Source organism: Suricata suricatta, chromosome 13, assembly GCF_006229205.1.
Source record: "Suricata suricatta isolate VVHF042 chromosome 13, meerkat_22Aug2017_6uvM2_HiC, whole genome shotgun sequence".
NCBI classification, from domain to species: Eukaryota; Metazoa; Chordata; class Mammalia; order Carnivora; family Herpestidae; genus Suricata; species Suricata suricatta.
In genome coordinates, this window is record NC_043712.1 from 4609246 (window position 1) to 4628447 (window position 19202).

At 56.7% G+C, this 19202-nt stretch overlaps 1 protein-coding gene across 1 annotated transcript in view; it reads right to left on the reverse strand.

Moving 5' to 3' along the window:
* Window positions 1-8804: 8804 nt before the first annotated feature.
* Window positions 8805-19202, reverse strand: part of NUP214 (nucleoporin 214) — a 91745-nt gene continuing 81347 nt past the window's right edge. Inside the window, exons 32-36 of the mRNA XM_029921055.1 lie at window positions 17844-17996; window positions 13261-13432; window positions 11259-11398; window positions 10460-10484; window positions 8805-9941 (exon numbers count right to left, since the gene is read on the reverse strand). Coding sequence (XP_029776915.1) covers window positions 9908-9941; window positions 10460-10484; window positions 11259-11398; window positions 13261-13432; window positions 17844-17996 — 524 coding nt within the window. The 3' untranslated portion in view covers window positions 8805-9907. The remainder of the gene's footprint in view (window positions 9942-10459; window positions 10485-11258; window positions 11399-13260; window positions 13433-17843; window positions 17997-19202) is intronic.

The following is a 19202-nucleotide window of genomic DNA, read 5'->3' on the forward strand; positions in this document are numbered from 1 at the left end:
CTAGAAGAAAAGAATTCAGAAATAACCCAGAATTAGAGGAATCAACTGATTTTTTAAAAAGGTATTACTGTAGCCATTTCATAAGAACATCATGGTCACTCGAGAGAAGAGCAACAGTAATTCGACAATTCATTACTTCATCCCGAGGCAACTGAAAACCACGACCAACTCAGGACAACGGCGGCGCCTGCAGAAAAAAACGCGGCCCTCCCCCAACCTGCATGATTTCCAAGCTCCCTGCCGGGCACTCACCCAGAAGCATCACATGCTGCCAAAAGTCACACAACGGTCACACATCTCCACTGGGACCCAGAGTCCTCCACAGACTTCTCCCAGGCTTTTTTTTTTTTTAATTTTTTATGTTTTTTATTTATTTTTGAGAGACAGAGAGAGATAGCACAAGCAGGGGAGGGTCAGAGAGAGAGGGAGACATAGAATCCGAAGCAGGTTCCAGGCTCTGAGCTAGCTGTCAGCACAGAGTCCAATGCGGGGCTCGAACCCACGAACCGTGAGATCATAACCTGAGCTGAAGCCAGATGCTTAACCCACCGAGCCACCCAGGTGCCCCCTCTCCCAGGCTTCTAACTTGTGAGGAGCTCCAATGGGTAGTCCTTTCTAACTCAGCAGGTCACGTTGCTTGCGTGTGAAAGAAACCTAAGGGATTCTGTGCTGCAGAACAGACGTTCGTTTTCAGGTCCACAGACCCTTACAGAGAATGCTGCCCAGAAGCTTGGACACTTGGTCCCTCAGTGGCTCTGACGCCAGCAGCTGAGATATAGATGGAGAATTCTGCTTTAAGGCTGAGCTGGTGGAGGTCTGGCTTCTTCTCTAGCCCTTGGCCCCTCCCTACGTCTCAAATCTTACGTTAGCACCGCAAAAACCAACCAAAGCAAGACAGGAGTGATACTTGATGGCATTTAGAAACCCACATATGGTAATGGATCACCCACGACCCTGTTTCCTGCTACTAGTAGGCAGCTAATAAGTCAAGTGTACTTCGAATATTCTCTTTGTTCTACACAGAAGTTTTGCTGTAAGGTAAAATAAACACCTTTGATTAAGAATCTAATTGAAGGGGCGCCTGGGTGGCTCAGTGGGTTCAGCGTCTGGCTCTTGACTCTGGCTTGGGTTATGATCTCACAGTTCGAGCCCCATGTGCTGACAATGCAGAGCCTGCTTGGGATTCTCTCTTTGTCCCTCCCTGGCTCGCTTGCTCCTCTCAAAATAAATACATAAACTTAAAAGAGATTTAAGAAAAAGAATCTAATTGGAAATTATATTGGCTTTTAGAATGGAATAGGTCTATCTACGCAGACAAGTTGTGCTCATGCCCTGATCAACATTTCCTGACCAGTTGAGTAGAGTCAAGCCCTTTTCCACTCCAGGCCATCCGATCTAATCCCTTCAGTACAAAATAATCATTACAGGCAGGATAGGCCATTGGAAAGAAAAGCAAGTGGCAGAGAAACTCAGTGTCCACTCTGATGTTGTATCTAAGAGGCAAGTAGATGGACACCATCATCAAAAGGCTCATCTCTACAATAAAAATCAGACTATGGGGTGCCTGGGTGGCTCTGTTGGTTCAGCGTCTGACTTCAGCTCAGGTCATGATCTTACTGTTCATGAGTTCGAGCCCCGCACTGGGCTCTGTGCTGACAGCTCAGAGCCTGTATCCTGCTTCCAATTCTGTGTCTCCCTCTCACTCTGCCCCTTTTCCATTCACACTCTCTTTCTCTCAAAAATAAATAAACGTTAAAAAAAAACAATGGGGCACCTAGGTGGCTCAGTGGGTTAAGCATCCGGCTTCGGCTCAGGTCATGATCTCACGGTTCGTGGGTTCGTGCCCCGCATTGGGCTCTGTGCTGACAGCTCAGAGCCTGGAGCCTGCTTCAGGTTCTGTGTCTCCCTCTCTCCCTGACCCTCCCCTGCTTGCGCTGTTTCTATCTCTCAAAAATAAATTTAAAAAAAGAATAAATAAAAGATCAGACTAGAAGCTGCTTCTGAGGTAGAGTTTTAATTTCTGTGTACCATCAGCAGGCTCCAATTTCAGGTCCAGTGCATTCCGAGACCTCACTTCAACACGGATCGCAGCAAAGTGAAATCTTGTCTTCACAGGTGCCATTCTGCTGGGGAATATTGTGCAGTGAGGGCATTAGGAACCCCCAAAAGCAATTAGGGGCAAATCTCGGTAAACAGCCAGAAGTGAGAGGAGAGAGACCCGCCTGGTGTGTACCTTTGAGCTACGGGCACAGTTTTCTGAGGCCAAGCAAAAGCCTCAAGGGGGCCACATGTTCCTGCCACTCCTCAGTCCTCCGGAGACTCTAAGGACCCGTGGGAGAGCAGGTCCCCATGACGGGACTTCCAGCCACTGATTTCTTTTTCGTTTTTTAAATTAATTCATTTCTGAGAGAGAGAGAGAGAACACAAACAGGAGAGGGGCAGAGAGAGAGAGAGGGAGACACAGAGTCCGAAGCAGGCTGCAGGCTCTGAGCCGTCAGCACAGAGCCCGATGCGGGGCTCGAACTCACGAGCCATAAGATCACGACGTGAGCTGAAGTTGGTCCTTAACTGACTGAGCCCCCCAGGCTCAGACAAAACATGCACCACAACGGATTTGACGGTGGATCTTTTTCTGACCCAGAGAATGTTTCCTACGCGAGGTGACCCAGCAGGCGTGTCTTTCAAAGTTGGGATACTCTGAGAGAGAGCTCACCGCTGGCCAGCCATTCTGTTTGTTTCGGAGCATAAAGAGCTAACAGACCACGTAACTCCAATTTTTAAAAAAAATTTTATGTTTTTTATTTATTTTTGAGAGACAGAGAGAGAGAGACAGCGTGAACAGGGAGGGTCAGAGACAGAGGGAGACACAGAACTGGGAGCAGGCTCCAGGCTCTGAGCTGTCAGCACAGAGCCCGACGCGGGGCTCGAACCCACGAACCGTGGGATCATGACCTGAGCCGAAGCTGGACGCTCAACCGACTGAGCCGCCCAGGCGCCCCCATGTAACTCCAATCTTGCAGCCGACCCCAGTTTAGCTCTTTGGTTATGGCCATAACCCCTAAAACGCTAGGCTGTAATTCTCACATGCACAGCTTTGCGTCCCCCCGACGGGACCGCCTCCTCCCTGAGCACACGTCTGACGGCCAGCAGCACACTCGGTGAGAAGCCGGCCTGGGTGACAAGTGGGTGGCTGGCCCGGCCCGGCCCAGCGTGCACGAGGAGGAAGTGGGGAGTGCGTGCCGCGCCGGCGGCGTACTGGCCAGGGCCGCACACAGGAAGTATGACAGTCACTAGGCACTCCTGGAGGACGACCGCCGGCCCCGCCATCTGGGATGCTCACGACTGCGCCACAGTCTGAGCACCGCTTGGCTTGCGTGTCTCGGGGATGATGTTTACTGTTTCCTGAATGGCTCAGAACGAAAAAAGACAACCCTACAGGCGAGAGTCAGGCGAGGCCGGATGGGCGAAGCCCTCACCTGGGGAAGAGGATCCGGGGCTCAGCTCAGCTCCGAACAGCTGCTGCTACCTGATACACAGACGGGGCCCGGGCAGGAGGGGTTCGGGCCAGGCTGTCAAGTTCCCCGCGTTACAGCGCTTTCGTTTCCCTCACTGGGGCACACATCCTATTCCCTAAAACTCAGAAAACGAAAGCAATGTAAAAGCAAACATCTCCAGACGTGAGAATTCTAAATGCTTCCGACCATGCTGTCTGGCGACAATCACACTATTCCATCAGCTCACACGGCTCCCGTCAGCCGTAGCTAGTGACTCGGAATCCAGTGGGCCCGCCCTGCCCCTCCACGCCCCCCTGGCCAGCGGGAGGGCTCTGGGGTGGTGAGGTCAGCAAGGGGCAGGGCCAGAAACCTAGAGACTGAAAGGTGGGGTAGGGGTGCAGGGGACCCTCCCCTGGGCCAGGGGGGTCTTTCGGCCTGAGGCCCCTGCCCCCTCCTCTGGGGAGCCTGGTCCGGAAGTGGGCACTGCTGGTCAGCTCTGGGGGTGGCCGTGCCCAGGGCAGGGGGCAGCGGGGCTCGTCTGTGGATGTCCAGTGGCTGTGCCAGGCCCCGTCCTCTGGCCCGTGCACACCTGCCCTGTGCGGTAGGCAGGATCTGCCCCATTTTAGTTTGGGCCAGAGGACATGACCCGCTCCAGCTGACACGTGTCAGAGAGCCTCATACCCAGGGGTCCCTGTGTCTGGTCTGTGCTCATTGTCACCAGAGTGTCACAGACAGCTGCTGCAGTGCCAAGCCAATGCCTTCCTGGGGCCAGGGCAGTGGGGACAGGTGGGGGCTCTGGTCAGCCTCGGCAGAGAGCACCAGAGCCGGCCCAGGCCCCGTGCTAACACCACCCTCGCCGCGTGGCCCTGGTGTGATGGGCCCCTGACCCGTCCCCAAGCCTTGTCATCTCCTGCCGGGGTCGGGCTGTTGAGCTCGTCCTCCCTTCCGCCTGGGAAGTTGTTCCGCGGCTCCTGACTCCCGCTGTCTTGGCGCTGTCGTAGGCAGACAGACAAGGCTGACATGGCCCCTGCCCTCTGGGAACTGACTTCTGGAGGTGTGGGGAAGACGGGACGAGATAAAGACATCAAACGATCGATTCCACAAATAAATGTAACTGCGGCGCCTGCGTCAAAGGAGTGTAGTGCGACAGGAGAGAAGGAGAGGGGAGCTGTTGAGTCTGGGTCGGGCAGCTGTTGGGGGAAAGTGTGGTATTGAACCTGAGCCCGGCAGGTGGGAACGGCCTGAGGATGTGCACGGCTGCAGGGACTGAGTGTGGAAGCCCCAGGGGGGTGGGAAGGACACCGGGCCATCAAGAAGGGAGAAAGTGCAGAGGGGCCTGGAGAGTCAGGACAGAGAGGCGAGGGAGGGGGCGGATGGGGGAGGAGGGTCCAGACGTGGGACCTGCAGGCCACGGTCAGGACTCTCGGTGGAAGGCCAAGCTGGGGTGCGAATGTGGACATGAACTCGGGAAGGGCAGGAAGCAGCACCTCTTGTGTCCTCCTGGCCCCCGTCCAGCCAGGCCAGCGAGGGGAGGCTGGGGGGGCGGGCACTGTGAGGGGGGAGAGCCCAGCTTGCTGCCGCGTGCGGCAGCGGGCTCCTGCCGGCACCCCCCTCCCCGCACAGCAGCTGGTGATCTAGGGCCGAAAACAATGTGGAGAATCTCTGGCCAGGGCCGTGGAATGGACAGGATTCTATTTATAAGCAGAGAGGGGCTGAACAATGGAGCAACTGCCGCCTTGGTGGGTCTGTGGCTGACCTCCTGTGGGACTCTGGAAAGCCTCAAAGCCAGACCCCGGAAGAGACGGCAGGAAGGACGGGATTAGACAGCTCAAGGGCACGAAGCCAGCTGCTTCCTCCAGGGTCGATGGCTTCACATCGAGCGCAGCCAGTCAGCCCCCGTCTGTGCATGGAGCGCCCCAACGTGAGCCGATGGACTAAGCCTCTGGCCCCCTCCCCACCCCCCTCCCCAGCCTGTGGTTTAGATGGATGATGACCACGTCCAAGGCTGGCTCACGGGCATGGGGTAACCGGACCGGGGCATGATCAGGGCGCGGCAGTGTCTCTGGCACGAGCAGGCGGGTATTTCTTCTGACATGAAGGACTATAGGGGGGAAGAAAAGTGGTGAGAGCCACTGGTGGATGACCCGGATGACAGGGGCGGGGGCGGGTGGTGGCAGGCAGGGAAGGAGGCTCTGCCGGCGTCCTCCTGGCTCTGCTCCCACCCGGCTTAAGACTCCGCAAGTGGCTGACTCTCCTGTTCACGTTCTCATCTAGAAGGTGCGGGTTACAGCATCCAGCCTGTAGGTTAAACGTGAAAACGCCTGTTTAGTGCTTAGGACAGACGGTCCCCGGCCCCACGGGAAGCATCCAGCGAACGGTCACCGTTATAACAGAATACAGGAGAGGCACGGGCTAGAAACACGACCACCGGCAGGGAGCGACCTCCGCGTGGGCCCAGTGACACCAACGATGGGGCGGCTCCTGCCTGCGTTCCCAGGAACCCGCTCCAGCAGGAAGGTTCCCTGCTCCTGCTCGAAAAGATTTGGGAAATGCAGACTATTTCATCTTACTCATTTACAAAGCAAATTTGCATATTAAAGGCTCAAAAGAGCCCTTCAATGGGAAAATCTGTTGAATTGTGTTCTGTCTGGTCTTTTCCCCAACTTACTTGACCACAGAGCCCTTTTTAGTTCGGGCTGAATATGAACTTCCCGTAGGAAACCTTTCTTTTTTCTAATGAAAATGCAATTTTTTTTAACGTTGATTTATTTTTGAGAGAAAAGGACAGAGTGTGAACAGGGGAGGGTCAGAGAGAGGAGGAGACGCAGAAGCAGCCTCCAGGTTCTAAGCTGTCAACACAGAGCCCGATGCGGGGCTTGAACCCACGAACTGTGAAATCTGAGCCCCCCAGGCGCTCTTCCTGTTGGACACCTTTCAAACACAGAAGCGGGGGTTAAAGCAGTCCTGGTCTAACTGCCCGATTCCACAAGCTGGGAGGGAAGGGCAGACAAACCAGGGAGGACGAGGGGGACACGGAGCCTGACAGCCCAGCCCAGGACCCGGCTGGCAACCCCCAGAAAGAACGGAATGGAAGGGTGGGCGAGTGCTCGGGGGCGCCGGCCAGGCGGTCAGTGGGACAGTAACGGAGCTGAGGGATGGCGGCACCAAGGGAAGGGAGAGACTGAGGCCCAAGCCCGGGAGGGAGCAGGAAGGAATGGGAGGAGCCATGGCAGGAGGCAGGGTGAGGGTGAGGTCAAGGAAGGCACTCCCCAGTCCCACGCATCACGGGGGCCTCCACAGAGGAAGTGATCAGGAGCTGATGGCCCATTTGTGCTGCAGTGTGTGTGTGTGTGTGTGTGTGTGTGTGTGTAGCAGCTGAAATTTGACCTCTGTGTCTCTCACTGACAATTTCAGAAAGATCCCTTACCCTGGAGGGAGACTTCTGGTTACTGCAGTCCAAGGGTTTCTCAAAATGCGGCCCCCACATCACCCACGAAGCTGGTCAGGAGCGGATTCCAGGGCCCCGGTCAGCTCTCCGACCAGAATCTCAGAGCTGAGCACTCTGGTGTCAGAGCTGGTTAGTGGGGGACAGTCCTTCATCCAGGGGTGTCCCGTGTTTGACAAGGGGCTGGACGATGCCCCCCATTCTCAGCTGGAAGAGGGCCGAGCAGGAATCCAGAACTTTCCCCTGGAGGGAAGACAAGGCCCTGTGAGGGGAGAACCTTCTTTGGGCCAAGCAATCCTCACAACGCTCCAAACGACCCCTTGCAAAACCTTCACCCTAATCTCCATCTGCCTCTGGTGACAGAGCTCGTGAGGAGTTAGGACCAGGTCAGCCTACGGAGTCCACACCCACCCTGCAGCGCGCAAAGACCTGACCTAGAAACTTCTCTGGAGGTTGCCAGAAACGGAGAGCCAAGCCAAGGGCAAGCACCAGGACGCTCACGCCAACAGCACCGACGGGACTGCTGACTCAGGTGCCGGAGGCTTCGCAGCCACACGGACACGCAAGCGGATTTGCACGCACGCCCTTCTTTATGTGGGGGTTGGGGGGGGGTCCCCTGTCCTCAAGAAACCCAATTTGTGGCCTCTACCACCGTGGTGCCTTTGGGAGCGCCAGGCATGAATATGTGACACCAGTGTCTGGAAAAGCCAAGCAAAACAGGACCTTGCTCATTAAGGCGTCTTCCCGTTCTTTCCTGCCTCTCCGGGGCCATGCCAGCAGAAACGCACACGGAGCCAGGGAGGCTGCCTGTCCACCCGCTGCGCGACAAGAGCGGGGGCCTCTTCCCGGGTCCAGGCAGCCCCAGCGGTCCCTTCCCCTTGTGGGGACCTGGTCCCTACACCCCTACCGCGGCTCCCTGCCTGCCCCTCCTCCGGACAGGCTCACGGCCCTGGGAGCTTGGGTTTCGGTGGATGCACGCAGGCTGCCGGGAGGACCCCGACAGGAAGGCAGAGGGGCTGGTGCACTGGCAGCGAGCGGCAGGGGCGTTACCGGGTCGGGTGCAGCCTATGTGGCCTTATGGAGGATGTCACGTGCCACCTCAATGCAGGATTAACGCAGAGAATTCAAGGTCAAGGGTTTAGGCCGGACCAGCTTCTATTAATAAAAAAAGAGGCTCGGGGGAGAAACGGGAGGGCAGGAGGCTGGCTCGCTGTGGGTGCCAGTCGGCAGGATGGCGTGCCGAGGCAGGAGTCCGCTCTCGTCACCTTGCCCCCGCTACAGCGAGGCCCTCTGCCGCGAGCTCTTCCCAGTCAGTCTGAGTTCCTGTCGTGTCCAGCTGGCCCCCGTGTGTGACCCGGAGAGAGCGCGGGCGGCAGGAACAGGCCCCGGGTCTGGCTGTGTGGGCGTTGTGGGGGCCGTCCCCTGCTCCACAGCCGAGGCGGCCTCAGGAAAGCGCAGGGGGAGGCTGACTCTTCAGCTCCCCAAGGACCGCAAAGGGCACACGTTAAACGACTCAAGCCGAAGCGCTTTGAGAGAAGCAGGTGCCCCTGTTAGCGGCAGGCCCAGACAGACCCCTGCTCTCTTCTCCTGGGCCGCGCCGGGAGCAAGGGTAAGTCACCCAGGGACCCGTGGCTCTAAGCCGGTGTGCGGTCCTGAAACTTAACAGGGCCGCTCAGCGCCCGCGGGCCCAGCTCCGGGCCTCCCGTGTTCCGATCCGCAGGACGGGGGCTCCAGGCGCGGTCCTTCGCGCAGAGCTCCCAGGTGAGCCCGGCGGAGTGGGACCAGCAGGGGAGCCACGGCACAGGGCACTGCCCCAACGTCCGCCCGTCCTGTCAACAGACCACGCTGGCTGGAACGTGACAGGCTAATTCGCATGGAGAACTTTTATTAAAAGAACAGAACTTTTCAATATGTACAACTCTAAACAACCCTTCCTGGCCTTCCCCGGCCAAGACCCGAGCCAACGCAGGGTCGCACTCTGGCCTGCGAGGACAGAACCCTCACGCCTGCTCTGGAATTGGCGGGGGGGGGGGGGGGGGGGGGGGGGGGGGGGGGGGTCCTGGTCTGTCAGCAGCCGCCTAGGACATGGCGGGCCTGAGAAGTAGAACGTGCCCAGACCCGAAGACGACGGCAATGCCCCGTACCCTGCTGGGACGGAAGCCGGGCCCCGCGCCACCCCAGCCGACGCCTGGCCGTGTCGGGGAGCAGGGCCTGCCCGAGGGTTATCTGCGCTGCTGCTAACACACAGCGGCTCCAGTGGGGGCCCAACGTCACTGTCACTGCAGATAGAGGCCGTCTCCTCCATCGCTCCTCTGCAGGGCAGAGGGAATGGGCGAGGGACACATAGCGCCCAGAGCCACGCTGCGCGGCCACGCGGCCCCGTCATCGGCACTGGCCTCGCGGCGACCTGGGCTTTCACCGAAGGAGCTGCTGCCTCTTCTAAAACTCAGCTGACGCCTGCGTGAGCTTCTTTCCCTCCACCCGACCACAAAAGAGATACTGCGTCATGGCCTCAAAAAGGTGGCCTACGCGAGGGCCCAGGCCAAGGAGACAGGGGGCACCGGGGAGAAGCTCCCGCCTGCCCACTTCCTGCATCGACTCGTTCGCCGGGGACTTCCGGTGCCGTCCTTAAAGACACGCACTGCGGCCAGCAGGCCGGGGAGGGTTCTGGAGCCACAGCACTGAGGACACCTCTCTCTGAGGCTGTGACCTGACAAAGCCCACATACATTCTGCACGAAAACAGACCAAAGAGTTTAATAAACGGGGGTCCAGGCGGGGTCACACGACAACCGAAACAGAAAACAGAAAATGAAACAGACAAGCCATCAAGCGTCTGGAGTTTTGGTATCTGCTGTTTCTTCCTGGTGCTTCAGGGAGAAAGTCCATGCGCCAGGACCTCGCCAGTGCCGCTCGGGGACGAGGCGCCGGGAGCGCAGTTGGTCCCAGGAAGGCACGAGGACACCCCCTCAGCTTCTCCAGCTGCCGAAGCCCTGGACAGACCTGCAAGGAAGCGCCGGGAGAGAGGGAGGTCAGCGGCTGTGCGGAGAAGGGCCTCGGGGCTCATGCAGCCGCCAGCGGTCAGGACTCGGGCCGCTGATGGCAGCGATTCCACGCAGAAGCATAGAGTGAGGATCAAAAATAAGGCGTGGCAATGGCCCTGGAGGCCGGCGGCAGCATGAGGCTTCTGGGCCCCCAATGGGGAACTGAGGAGCAGCACCGCTCGGGGCCCACCACCCAGGCCTTGCTCATCGGGAGGCACGCTCTTCTCTCTCTTACGCGTGGCCCTCGAGTAGGCTAGGCCTGGCACCTTCTGCCATTTTCCTAACGAGAGTAGCAGGTCCACAGAACCCAAAACCCGGCGCCGACGCCCCATGCATCCAGGACAGACAGATACAACAGGAAACGGGAAAAGCGGATAAAAATGTACAAACAGAGCAAAGGTTTGTAGCCACACGTTTTCACATGCCACACACTCCTCCCTCCCGTCCAATGGCTGGAAGCTGGAGATGGGCACTCACGAGTTAGATGATCCAAAGGTGAATGCTGAAAAAGACGGAAAGGGCGGAGTGAAGTGAGCACCCGCCCTTGGGAGGCGCACCCGCAGGCCAGGACGTGGGTGAAGGGCCCTTCTGGGTTCCCCCCTCCCCTGTGCCGAGTGTGGGCAGTGGGGCCCAGGCACGGCGCCTCCCACTCGGCGGTTGTGGGGCCACACAGACCCCTTTCGTTAGGAAACTGTCTTTCATCTGCCATTGCTTGCGGCTTCTTGGTGAGGCCGGAGCAGCAAAGACACGTGGTCCAGGCCCAGCCCTGCTGCTCACTCTCTGGCCCTTCGGGCAAAGAGGCCGCCTGGGGATTTTGGCCTCATTTGTGAAACAGCGCCCCCGCCTCGCTCCTGTCCCTTGTGGAGTGCTGCACACGCAAAAGCAGAATGCGCGTGGTCTGCTCTCTGAAGAGGAGAGGGCTAACAACTCAAGAGACGTTTCATCAAGTCTCTATGCCTTATTTTTTGAGTTTGCCGGCTTGCTTTTTTAAACCAAGGTTTAGTAAGATGGTTATTATTTTGGGTTCTCAGATCCTGAGAGAAAATCAAGTCCGTCTTTTCTTTCTTTCGTAAGAAAGGGTACAATGTCACACATCTAAGTAAAGCCGAAAAGAAGCACATCTTGTCTTTCAACCACTTTCGGCCCAAAGAATACGACACCGAACAGCCAGGCAAAAAACCACTCGTGTGGTTGCGAGGGGTGGGGGGCAGGCGTTTTCTAAAGGAAAGGGCGGGGGCGGGGGGTTACGCCGAGGGAACAATGTCTGGCCACCTACCTCCTCCGCCGGATCCGAAGCTGGAGAAGCCCCTGCTCTGGGTCCCGAATCCCGAGGTCTGCTGGGACAGGGACCCGAAGGTCGGGGCGTTCTGACTTGCCAGCGTGCCGAAGGAGGTCGTGTTGCTGCTGCTCCCAAACCTGGGTTCCGGGGAGAGACGGGCCGTGGTCAGGGCAGCCGCGCGGGCACCGCCGCCACACGCTCGGCCCCCGGGAGCTCTGGGGCGGCACGCACAGCACGTGCGAATCGAGGGGGACGCGCTTGGTTTAAACCTGCGACCTCTCAGAAAGCACGGGCCAGGGCCCAGGGCCCATCTCGGCCTTGGAAGGAAGAGGGTGGGGGCACGGTCCCCCAAATCCAACCGGTCCAGCGTGTCAGCTTTTATCCCCGTCCGGAAGTTCGGGTCATCTGGAAGTTAAGCAGCCCTACAATGTCTGCTCTCTCTCTCTCTCTGATAATTCTTGAACTTCACCCAGCGCCTGGACACTTCTCATTCATAAGCCTGGCCCCCAATTACTGGTCTTCAGCTCCTCTCTGGATCTTGACTCTGCGGACCTCCCACGATGAGGTGAGGGTCTTCTGTGAGCAGACCCTCACGGGGGTCCTGACTGCTCCTGCTCTGTCCCTGCCCCATGGTGGGGGCTCCTCAGCTGTCCGCCAGGGGCAGACCAGGGACCCGGGACTTCTCGGGCCAGAGTTGGTACTTGTCAGCCCTCTTTGACAGAATGGAATGAACCAGCTGGTCAGCCCCCCTCCCAAGGCAGAATACAATACTTTTCTACTGGTAAAGAGAATAGCAGGTTTCAAATAAGTAAATAAAACTTCAAGATTCCCAGTCAACCCCAAGGCCTCCAAGTCCGCAGCGGTCTGTGCGGGGCGGTCCCTGCAGACCTCAGGGTCCGTCGGAACCCGCCAACAACACTGCTGGCCCCAACACGCCTTTAAAAGCTTTTCTTAACTTTAATTCTTGGCGTTTCCTGGGGGAAACTTAAAAGAACTTGCAGTCTCTACATGAAATCCAGGAAGCAATACATCAACTTGCTCACCTTCTTGAAAGCGGCCAGCATTTCTGCACTGGCGTCTTTCGTGGAGGGAAAGGGTATGAGTGAGAACATACTTTGGTTTACTTTCCAGAAGAGGCCATCACCTCCCCAAGGCTCACCCCAGGTGCTCTGCCTGCTCCCCCAGACGAAGCCCCCATGGTCTCCCCCAGTCTTCAGCCTTCCACACCCTGAGCCCTGCGCCCGGGGCCGGGGCTCCTGAACGAGTCACTTTGTCATCACCCCCACATACGTTTTATTGGAACTCTGTGGTGCGGTGAGAGCCATTTATTCTCCTCTTGGGGTTTTGGCAACCAGATAGAATTTCTGGCTCCCTTCAAAGCCAATCCCTAATATGGCATTTTTAAGGGAAGATGTGCACAAGGCAGTCAGAGCAGCCTTGAAGACTGAGCATCACTGACTCCGAAATGTGCAGAGGGGCCCAGGCAGCGCCCCGTGTGGAACGTGGCTGGCCCGTGGGACTGTGCCCACTCTGGGGGTCTGAGCGGAGCCAGGGACACAGGAGGGGTTTGCCTAAGGACAACAGGTAGACAGCAACAATCCCAAGAGGAAAGAATGTGGCAGAAACGGTTCATTTTGGTCGCCATGCAGGGGCAATCCCGGCCAGGACGTAGCCAGGAGGGACTGCTTCTCTTTCTCTGACCATCCTTTAGTCCCACCAGGAGAACAGGGGTCCGTCCGCCGACCAGCACGCCGCGTTTCCAGGGGATGGCAACCCCGCTCCCGCCCACCCGCATGCTCGGCAGACTCTGGCTGGGGAGAAACGAGCCTCCCCAGGGAGGAACGGGAGCCCTGGACTGATCGTTTGCCGATCTTGAGGGAGGGGGCTTCAGCGCAGTCAGGAGGGGGAAAACGCGAGAACGGTCTTTCTAAAGCCGGGATCCCGGCCCCCAGTGCTGTCGGTTGGTCCCGAGGTCCCCCCGCCCCCCCGGGGGGCTTACCCGAATCCTCCTGCGCTGGCGGCCGCAGTACCCTCTCCGAACACTTTGCCTCCCGTCGAGCCCAGAGGGCTTGTAAAGGCTGGGGCTGAACCGAATGCTGGCACCCCTCCAAACCCAGGGGATCCCCCAAAAGTAGGAGGGCTGCCAAACACTGGAGCAGCACCGAAGCCACCTGAGCAAAACAGAGGCAAACAAACAGAAACAGGGAAAAAAGAAAGGAGACAGGAAGAGAAGACAGTGAGCGGTGAGAAATCAAATCAAAGAGGAAGAAAAAAGGGATAAATACGTTAGACGTTCAAATGCCAAAAAGCACAGTGGGGGGCAACAGCCCTTCTAAATACTGACCCCCCATCTCTAGCAGAGGGGGCGGGGCCGCCGGGGAGGCTCCGGGAACTCTCAGACCCCAGCAGGCCTCGAGTCTGCCCCGGGGACCCTGGGCCCCGCCCACGGGCAAGCCTCGTGGAGCCAGAGGGTCACCAAGAACCGACCTGGCGCATTTCTGAGCCCTGCCCAGTGCCACTGTGCTGTTCGGGCACGCCGCGCTGAAAAGGCATTCCTGAAAATTCCACTTCCTGCCAGAGTGTCAGGGATGACAGGGGTGACAAATGTGATTACTGTCACGACACAGGCAAGACTCCTAGCTTCATGAAGATCCACGTTTACGAAGCTACAGGCTCCGAGTCTGCTCTCGGGGAGAAGGGGCGAACTGGGGCACAGGAGAGACGGAGGGGCGCACGGCACCAGGGCTTCTTATTTATTTAAAGCCTTACGGTTCTCACGTCTCTCCTCACAGAAAAATTTCTTCCAAACCGCTTTGTCTCCGCAGGCAGGAGCCACCCCTCCTCGATAAAAAAGTGCAGCGAACTTCCTCTGTGGGGGAGGGCTGCTGGAGAAACGAGGGACGGCCACCGCCTGGGCCTGAGGACGGCCACCAGAGCCTGATCCCCTGCCACCCAGGTGGACATGGCCCCGGGGGGGGGCGGGGGACACGCACACAGGCTGGTCTGCGAGGCGGCGGAGACGTCCACCGCGCCGGGCGCTTCCTTCTGCCCCTGAGGGGGCTCCCCACCCCCAAGATGCCGCTTACCTCGTTTTAGGCTATGAGCAGAGACCCCCAGTGAGTGTCTGTTGAATAGAATGCTCTAGAGAGGAGTCTCTTAACACGAGCACTGGCCGAGGGGGCGACAAGCTGAAGGGAAGGGGATCAGCATCGGCGCGGTAACGAGGCGCCAGGGACACTATATGGTCACCCCTTTCAGGAGGCCGGTCCTGCTGTCAGAGGGGCGGCTGGGGCCTTACATGAGCATAATCACACCACAAGTTTCTGCTACCTGACTCGGGAAAGGTCAGACTCTGGGTGGGAAGGGCTGCGAGCTGGATTCTCTGGTTATTTGTTATTTGGTGGCTCACTCCTGCGTTTATTTACCGTTGCCAGTGAGGATAAGTTTTGCTCATGCTCCGGTTTGAGTTAGCATTCTAGATTTTAAAACCCTGAGTGAAATTCCAAGCCATGATAATGGAGACTGTTGGGTTACAAACACGAGAGACTGGAAAAAAAAAGTGCTAAAAAACCCTTGCAGCTGAATAATTTACGACCGATCTCAGATCCCCTTACGCCTTCTTCCTAGACGCAGCTCTGTGTCTGGTGCCTGAGCGCGCACGACGCAGGCTCGTTGGTGGGAGGCGAGTGAAAGATGAGAAGTCACCACGACACAGAAAGTAAACCGGGGCAGGGGGATAAACACACACAACACACACACACGCACGCAGGTGTGCCCCCTCCCCCCACATCCACACACACACACCAGACACACACACAGTACCGCCCCCACATATCCACGCAGACATGTATCATAGACACACACACCACACCCCCCCACACCCACGCCACATGCACTCCCACATCACACACCCCCTCACCACACATACTACAGATACATCTACACCACACACTCACCACATACACCTGCCACACAAACCACACACACACACGTATCACATACACACTCACATCACACACACACACACACACAGTACCCCAAACAACAAAGCTGGGCCACAGTAATGAAACAGAAGTTTGCTAACAGTCAGCGATAATAAGAGACCCGACTGGCCGAGGTCTCCGTGCCAGCTCCGGTGCCCCGGGTGCTGCCCAGCCCTTTGCCTCAATCCTCCCGACAAGCCCGGGGTCCCCGCCTCACAGGTGAGGAAACAGGCTCAGAAAACACTGAGGCAAGAAGAACAGAAGGCCACTCGTCGCCGTCCAGCCCGCTGGTCGTGGCAGCACTGGGGCTGAGCGACGGGACTCCAGAGGGCGCCCACCCTCGAACTGCCTGTGTCACCCAGCCTCCCTCCACTGGGACCCCGGCAACAGGGCAGCGGGGGGTGGGCATCCCGGTGGGCTGCGCACAGCATCCTGCCCCTCTCTGCTTCCACCCCTCAAGTCATCTCCATCACTGTTATTTCTTAAGGCAACTGTATCATACGGGAGGCTGGATGCTTCTGGAATTTCAAAGACCCAGTGAAATGGTCCACCTAAAATCCGTCTTAAAGCAAAACGCCAGTCGTGATGTCTCCGGCATCCACTTCCACCTGGGCAGGAAGGATGCTCCTCTGAGTGTAGGACCCTGGGGTACCTCCTTCTACGGCAAGAGCCCCCCGAAAACGGCCCTACGTCTGCAGTGAGAGTCAGACCACAGGAGCCCAGGGGACATGGTCTTCCTCCACCCTCTCTGTCACCTTTGTGGCTGTCACCACTGTCATTCACCCCTGTACTTAGGAGATAGCTTTCTCTGCTGGGGACCCTCAGTCTGGGGGCTTTTACGGGGCGAACAAGCGAACAGGAACAACGTTCTGAAAGGCGGGAAGACAGACTTTCTATATGACCAAAAAAATAAGAGCCTAAGATTCCAAGTCAATCCTGATCCCAGGATAAGGAACGATATGTGAACCAAATAAAACCTCATCTGGTTCCTTAAAAAAAATAAACTAAAATTTTTTTCTTTTTGTTTTTTAAGTAGGCAGAGCCTACTTTAACATAAATGTGGGGCCTGAACTCACAACCCTGATATCAGACCTGAGCTGAGATCGAGTTGGCCAATCACCAACAGAGCCACCTAGGCACCCAGATGAACTATAATTTCTTAGTCGGATGTTTGCTTTGTTAACTAGGACCCAGAGAGGTCCTGTGAGGAAGGGTGGCGGCAAAGCAAAGCTGGTACTCCTGTCCCGTGCATTTCTGAAAACTGGCAAACCAAAGACTAACGGACTCAAGCCACAGGTGGGAGTCAAGGAGCACAGGCTAGGGAACGAGAGCAATTTAGGGTCTAAAAGGTGGGACTCCAAGGACTCATGTAGGGTGGTCCTAAGTCAGAGCCACCCGTGCGTCGGGTCCTCGGCAGGGTCCTTCCTCAGGACTCATACCATTTCAAAGGCTCCCATACGCAAGAGGGAGAAGCCTCCTGTCCGCTCTCCCTCGGGGAGTCTGCTTCAAAGAGCTCCTTTCTCCACAAGCATCTCCCCGCACTGCGCCTCTCATCTTTTGTGGGGGTGGGGGGCTCTTTCCACACGACTGGTCATGAAGCGGGGGCAGGAATGTGGCCCCGCTGCAGGGCCGACACAAACACAGGGCAGAGAGCCAGGCTGCGCTTTCTTTTTATCTGAACACATACTGTCCTTTAAACTGTTAAATTCTACACGTAGTATATGATTAGAGACCGCCGCACAGTCTCCAGCGTGGACTTTAGAAGCAATGCTGGGTACGCAGGAGTGCTGGTGACGCTCTTTATTCTGGATTCCAGCGGGGCGTTGCACCTGTGAGGAGTAAGTGGTCCGTCTACTTGTGGGAAGTGGATGCCGTACATGTTGTGTGAAGATTTATGTACGTTATGCTCAAAAGCAAAAAAAAAAAGTGATCTGGGAAAGAGGACAAATGAAACAGACATAAAAACCAGCCAGATCAAAGCATACTGGTGGCTCGGTTGAGTGTCCGACTTCGGCTCAGGTCATGATCTCATGGTTTGTGGGTCTGAGCCCCGCATCGGGCTCTGTGCTGACGGCTCAGAGCCTGGAGCCTGCTTCGGATTCTGTGTCTCCCTCTCTCTTTGCCCCTCCTCCACTTATGCTCTGTCTCTCTTGGTGTCTCAAAACTAAATAAACATTAAAAAAATTTCTTAAAGAACCCCCCAAAACTAGTCAGATCATCTGTCTTGTCCAGTACTGCTAATGGGACCCGGCTGCTTCCTGGTTTGCAGTTTACTTATCGTGGTCTTACATAGTCCCTTACTTTGCTTGTGCTGCACTTGCTAGATATTTACAATGCTTTCTGTCCTAAGAACACAGAGTTCTCTTAAGGGTTCCACTACATGCACTCTGCGCTTTAAACAGGTCTTGGGAGACCTCGAGCAGCGCTGGGGACACAGTAGACACTCTGTAAATATGAAAGTGAGCTGGGGAGAGAAAGTGCCTTTATCCACACTCCAGTCCTGCCCCGGTGAGAGGCGCCTGAGAGCTCTCCTTCCAGGCATCGAGGTGTATGTAAATGTACGTTTAAAAAGAACCCCAGCGAACAACTGGCAGAGTACCTGTTTTATTTGGAGTCGAGAACCCGAAGCCTTGGGATGCCACGCTTCCCCCTCCAGAGCTGAAAGTGCCGGCAGGCTTCTGGTCTCCAAAGGACGAGCTGGCAAATCCACCGAATGTCTTGGCCCCGCTGTTGCCGAACAGATTAGAGGTATCTGAAGAAAGGAAGAACATGCTGAGGGCAACCAGAGGGAGAAGAGCGTCCTTATCTACTTAGAGCAGAAAAGAAACTGTAGCGAGGTGTTTGAGGGGAAGGAGCTTGGGATTCAAGGGTGCTGAGCTGTGGCAAACACCCCCTCGGATTCGCATGCATCGTGGTGACCAGTTCTTGATCTCTGGGAAGCCAGGCTCCGGGTGTTACGGGCACACGGTGCGGGGGGTGGGGGGTGGCCACAGCAGGGCCCTGGTGTCCTCCGCCAGGTAATCAGATCTAGCCACTGCTCCCCGAGACCGTCTTCTTCTTCTTCTCGTTTAGAGAAGTTTTTAATGCTGATTTATCACTGAGACACACAGAGAGACAAGGTACGAGTGGGGGAGGGGCAGAGAGAGAGGGAAACAGAATCTGAAGCAGCTCCAGGCTCTGAGCCGTCAGCACAGAGCCCGACGTGGGGCTTGAACCCATGAACTCTGAGATCATGACCTGAGCTGAAGTCGGATGCTCGACCGATCCCTCCCCCCAGGCGCCCTGAGACTGGCTTCTTCTGAAGAATAAACAGGGCTTGCATGCATTCCTCTCCTCACGTGAAAACTTCACATGTGGTCAAGCAAGAGAAAACAGTCACAGCACATCCAAACCAAGCGCAATGGCTTCGGGCTGTCCGCTTTTATGGTCAGGGTGCGCATGTCCGCTGTGGTCTGAGCTGCTCGGGGGAACGGCAGGGGAAGCAAGCCGAACTACGGGCCTCCTAACCCTGATCTGACAGCAGCTGGCAGGTTCTGAGGAACTTAGTAAGAGGCAGCAAGACTTCCAGTCTGATTGCTTTTTCCCAAGCAGTTCACCGAAGCCCCTGACCTTTCAGATGCTTCTCTAGCGGGTCACTCCCGCTACATACTGAATCCACGCCAGGATGAAAGGAATAAAGGGAAATGACCTCCTATAAACTAAGACAGGTGAGGAGTGCTTGTGTCCTTACAAGAAACGCAAATCTGACCGTTCATAGGGAAGTAGACAAAACTGCATTTGCACAAGCACTTCGGTAACACAAACTGCACGCTGTTTTCTATCAGGAATTTTCCCTTAACCTTTTTTTGGGAGAGAGGAGGGAGAATTCACACTTCCCCACCGTGTGTGGATGGGTGTTCTACTAAAAGGCGGCTGCCCCCACAAGAAGGCAGCGCAAGCCGTCCTGAGACCCAGTCGA